The 5,728-nt window shown below is 38.9% G+C and overlaps 1 protein-coding gene across 1 annotated transcript in view; it reads left to right on the plus strand.

The window, feature by feature from the left end:
• Positions 1-44: 44 nt before the first annotated feature.
• The window catches only part of RBM24 (RNA binding motif protein 24), a 25,848-nt gene continuing 20,164 nt past the window's right edge, over positions 45-5,728 (plus strand). Inside the window, exons 1-2 of the mRNA XM_014306994.2 lie at positions 45-196; positions 1,288-1,342. Of these exons, the coding sequence (XP_014162469.1) occupies positions 79-196; positions 1,288-1,342 (173 nt within the window). The 5' untranslated portion in view covers positions 45-78. The remainder of the gene's footprint in view (positions 197-1,287; positions 1,343-5,728) is intronic.

A 5,728-nucleotide genomic window follows, 5' to 3' on the forward strand; every position in this document is an offset into this window, starting at 1 on the left:
GGTCGCTGCTGTGGGCGGGAGGCTTCGCCTTCCCCGCGGAAAGGGATCTAATGCGCGGCGTCGCCCGTTAAGGTCACCATGGCTGACAGAGCTGCTGCTGAAAGGGCTTGTAAGGACCCCAACCCCATCATCGATGGCAGGAAAGCCAACGTGAACCTGGCGTACCTGGGTGCCAAGCCGCGGATAATGCAGCCAGGTGAGGAAGCAGCCCTGAATGGCTTTTCTCTCCGTACCTCAGGTTTCTGAAGAGAGTAAAACTTCAAAAAAAGGTAGTGCTGCCCTCCACCTTCCTGAAGTACGCACATAGTTGGGCGTGCTTTGGTTTTGATGTTTAAATGCAGCATGTAATAATTTTCTGGCTATTTTGCACATGTGCCTTATTTAAAAAACAAAGTGATCAGAGATAAAATATCTGGAGTTCCCCAGGAAGACTTCCACAGCTCAAACACTTCATTGGTTATTCCTGTTGCTGGGAATGTGGTGGCGCTGACCATTTACAGTATCGTTGCAGGGTAAGATTGGCCTAGGAGTGAATTGCTTCCAATGTGTGCGGTCTTATTAATACAAACAATATCTTAATACAAACTTCTCAAGCAGATGGGAGCTATTATGCAGATTTTAAAATGAAATGGCTTTTCCTAGGACCACATCTGAGACAATCTGATGTCCTAGCCACTTCCCAGACTGCTGCTTTGCAGCAAGAGTGAGAGGAGCGTGGAGTGTGTGCACATTTGTGCTCTAAAGGAGGTCATTCTGAATTCCCCCGTGTTTAGCCTGATGAACACTTGTGCAAGTAATTAAGTGCCCGCCAAGGAAAGACAGGGTTTACGCTAGGGTGTCTGGAGAACAGAAATGAAGTTGGGATTTGACCCCCTCTGCTAAGTCCTGATGAGAAGGGGTGACTTAAATCTTTAAGTTTGTAGAAATTGCACAAATACACCAATGAATGGAAAGTACCACACAGTCATTCAGATGTTAGAGATCCAAATGGAGCGCCATGTAAAATGTGAACAAAAACTATATTCTTGTTTAGAAAAAATCATTTTCCTAAACATCTCTAGGAAAGTGTGTGCTTTACTGATTTAAGTTCTCTGTGTGTGTGTGTGTGTATGGACTGATATATTTTGCTTTCTAATTTTTGGTTCTACAGCCTTTCAGCTGTTGTTACTGCAGGCTGTAAAGGCTCTTACTCTGCGTTGTTTGTGCGTGTGTGTGTATATATATATAGCATAAATAAGTGGCCAAAAAAACACCCATACAGAGAATGTGATGTGTTTTTATTGGTAGGTTTTGCCTTTGGTGTCCAGCAGCTTCATCCAGCTCTCATACAGAGGCCTTTCGGGTAAGTCTCAATGGGACCTCAAACAGGGGAGGAAAAAAAAATTATTTTTTAAAACAAAGGAAAGAAAAAGTATGATTGTTGAAGGCCTCTTGCAGTAGCATCCTTAAAGCTGGCCAGCAATGCTGAAGCTCTCAGATTTATAAATGTATACTCATAAATGCGCTCACCTTGTCGGTCATGTTCTAAATGCCGCAGCTGAGTCAAGTTGTGTGGGACGTGGCCCTTCCGACTAAGCACTCCAGTCCCACACGACCCTATGATAAAACAAGGAGGTATGACTTGATGCAAGATTGCTGTGCCCCATTTCTCTTTTTTCAGCTTGACTCAATGTTATTTATCTCTTTCTAATCTGACAGGGATCGTTTACAGTTAAGATAACTGATCAGAAGGATATGATGATAAGAGGTGGAATAGTTCTGTTTGGAATTAAACTCTGTAACCAGTAGACTCAAACACAAACAAGCTAAAATGGTGATTAACGATGCATGTATGTTTTTCCATATAGTCAATAGACCTCCGTGTGCTTTTTTTTTATTTATTACAGTAATGAAGTGGTGTTGATAGCTAAACTGTGTGCTTTTATTTAATTGAAAGAGCTGTAGTGAAAGTTTTTTGGGGGGGATCTTTTCTAATTTTGATTTTGTTGTTGAGGAGTGACTTTGCCATGGGGAGCAAAGGGCCTTTTTTTTCCTTGCTTTCAAGCTGTAGCCTGTGACTTTTTTAACCATATTTTGTAGTGAGTGCTAAATTGTGTGACTTCTTGATTTTTAAGTAAATCAACATATTGCTTGCATGTTCATAATTTTTGGGAGGTTTGTTCTTGGGAAGGGTGTGGAGCTCCTTATTAACGATGTGCGTCCATTTGGGCTTTCTAATTTGAGGGGATTTTTTCTTCAATCTGTCTTTAATATGTAGTGCATTTCTCCTGAATTTGAGTATAAACTATTCCTAAGTGGATCTAACTCTTGCTTTTTATAGGCATATCATTAGGAGTTGAAGTCTGCTTTAAGCTTTCCATAGTGCCACTTCACTAATGCACAGTGACTGAGAAACTCATTGCGAAATAGTGCATTTTGCTAATTAATGCATAAGCTAACAAACAAGTAGGGAAAATGTGTCACAAATGTATTTTGTTTATTTGCTTAGAATGGCTTTAGAATATCATACTTATCTGTTATTAAGCAACAACAGCTTCTCAGTAATTTGATTTGTCAGAATGGAAGGAAAAAACAGTTCCTATCCTGAAAACCTTAGGAAAAAGTTTTTCCTAGAAGCTTCATGTAATTTTAAAAGAGCATGTTGATTCTTCTGAGAGTGGGGAGGCTGTAAAAACTATCTATTTTTTTACCTTGTTATGATTATCCTCTACTGTATTTTGCTTTCTTCTTTGAAGTGTGAGATGACAGTGTGTATGCAGTGATCAGTTTATGATGCCTGCACTAAGGTAGGCAGGAGGCAGAACACCTCCTCTCCAGAGCTGTTAAAACACTTGTTGAAAAGGGAACTACTGAATTGTGCAGGGATCAGCTGTGGAGAGACTGTTTGCTGAGAACAACAGAAAAGGAGGATCTGTGGCAGTCTCTTGCTTAAAGGACTCTGCAAATGTAGTAGTCTTTCTTGCTTTCCTTACCCAAAGCCAACAATAGATGACATAAACCATATTTAAGTCAGGGAAATCCTTCCAGCTAGCTGAATAAGGTTGGATTTCTAATGCATTGCACATAAATCTGAAAGAATGTTGGTCATGTATATATGAAATTGGTAATTTTTCATTCATCCTTGGCTGTTGCATTTCTTTTACTCTATGTAAACAACAGACATTACCAATCCTTCTTCCTCCTCAGAATTTCCAGTGACCTGTACCTTTATCTAAAGTATGTAGTTCAGATTAAGGAGAACAGCATTCATTAGGATGAATGAACATGTTCATTCACTTCATTGAAAGTAAGAGGAGATGTTTCAGCACTTATTTGAATCTCCTTCTGATGAAGAGTTCACTTTTGCTGTGTGGTTTGCATTGAAATACATGGTCACCCTAAAGCCTTTTTTCTTCCTGTGCAGTTGCACTTTGGAAGTACACTTCCCTAATACGCTCTGTGAAGCAGGCTGTAGTGGTGATTCAGTGCCAATACTCAGCTAGTCCATACACAAAAGCTTCAGATGTTTTGTGGTTGAGTTTTGGGTTTTTTCCCTGACAGTGCAAATTAGTGAGGTGCTGCCATATTCTGGTACGGTCAGCTGTGTTTTAGAATCACAGAATCATAGAATAGCCTGGGTTGGAAGGGACCTTAAAGATCATGTTGTTCCAACCCCTGCCATGGACAAGAACAGCTTTCCCTAAACAGTGTTGCTCAGAGCTCCATCCAGCCTGGCCTTGAACACTTTCAGAGACAGGGCATCCACAACATAAGGTTTCACATCTATCAAATAATAAACTTAAAATAATTTGATTATGTTACATTACTTTTACTGAGAAGGTGCAGAAGTTCAATATTCTGACTTAAGTACAACGCAGTTGTGGTGGAGGGAGACAGAAACTAGATTAGCTTCAACGCATGATGCATTTAAAATGCAGGGAATTTTTTTATTCAGTGCTGCAGAATAACATTTCTTCCTGCTTTTTACATTCAACATCTATCTTACTGTTGATGTGTTTCATAGAAAGCTGTTTGATCACAGAATTGGTTATTTATACAGCTTTGTTTTCAGGATTGTTTACTAAAATACTATCTCTGAATTCAACAAGAATTTATGGAGGGGGAAGATGACTTTGCTTCCCAAGATAGCTTTTCTTATTTTGCTAATGTAATTTTTACTTTAATATTGGTGGGAAAATTCAGGGTTATTCAGAGGTATTGCTGAAGGACATAACTGGTGTGGAGATTTTTTTATTTTCTGTCTAAAACCTGTACTTCTATCAAAATGAAACCATACCCACTGTTTTCAGTAAGACCAGAGTTGAATCCAAAGTTATTAAGCCCATTATCAAACAGCTGATATGACATGCTTGATATCTTCCAAGATTTAGGCAAATCTGCCTTTCTTAAGAGAGAAGGAAAAACCCCCTCTTGAGTTTTGGATCAAAAGACCTGTATAATACTAGACTACAGTTAGTCTGAAAAGAGGGAATGAAGCTGGAACAGTCAGAAGTTAGCCTGCTGTTACATCCTCTTAGTGGTTATCAGATAAAAGGAAACATAGTAAGGGTCTTGTATGTTTAATGTTTATGCAACCTATTTCTCTTAAAAGGAGAGCTGTTCATTGGTGAACATCTACTCTTTAACTATGCTTACAAAAGCAAACAATGCCGTGCAAGGGCCAAAGCAAAATATTCTGTTTAAAGCTGAATATCTAGTTTTTTTGAGAAGGTAATGCTGAGAGTTAATGATGCACTACTCCTGCTGAATTTCTATATGCCACAGCTCTCTGCATTAGTCTCAAAACTCTTATTTCCTTTGAAATTATCGTTCGCTTTATTGTTGCCTATAGGATTATTTTTGAGATCTTTAGTTAAACATTAATCTTCTGTTATAACAACAAAGAAAGTCTTAAGGCACGTGGCAGGGATGTAGGTCATTGAATTTGGAGTATCTCAAAGCTACAGTTATTGCTAAAGTTAAATACGGCTTCTATTTTCCTTTATTGCAAAAGCATAAAACAGTAAATACATGTTCCAAAATAAAAACTACTGCCAGGAAAGAGAGCTTAAATCCTGTCAATTTCTCACACTATCACTCTGAAAAGTAAAGCAGCAGCTTTTATTTAAAATTAAGGATACTAAGGATTTCTAGTGTAACTGGGAATTGCTTTTTCAGCTTTTGACCTGGCAGAGCGGGAAAAGTTGGGTTCTGAATGGCTGAGATCTTCGTGTCCTGGCCTCTGCAGTAGGTAGAAATTTACTTTGGCCATATAAAGCCATTTTACTTGACTGAAAACAGTTGTAGCATGACAGATGATCAAAAATAGCCCCACTGCAGCTTATGCTGTCAATCATCATGTGTTAAATGGCATAGTGGAGAGGAGCCTGCACAGGGTTTATGTTTATTGTAGGGTAAGATGTAGCAAACAGATAATGTTTCATAACTTCACCACCTGTTAGTTTCTTGGCTTAAATAAACCAAGTCACAAGAGCTTAAGTAGAAGCACATGTATCTTTCTGTCTTGTTCAAGGATATGGCTGTGTCCAAGTGTCTTCAGAAAATCTTAGTAAGATCAGTTCAAGGCAACACAAGCAGCCTGATAAGCTTTCTTACTGTCTCTTCTGTTAGAATTGCTCTCTTCCATAAGTGCTGAATGTAAAGATTGCTTTGATGTGGTGTTAAATGAACTCTTCGTGATGCAAAATAGGCTCTCTGTGACTTCAGATTTGTTTTTATACTTCTTTCC

The sequence above is a fragment of the Geospiza fortis genome, unplaced genomic scaffold, assembly GCF_000277835.1.
Source record: "Geospiza fortis unplaced genomic scaffold, GeoFor_1.0 scaffold104, whole genome shotgun sequence".
Lineage (NCBI taxonomy): Eukaryota > Metazoa > Chordata > Aves > Passeriformes > Thraupidae > Geospiza > Geospiza fortis.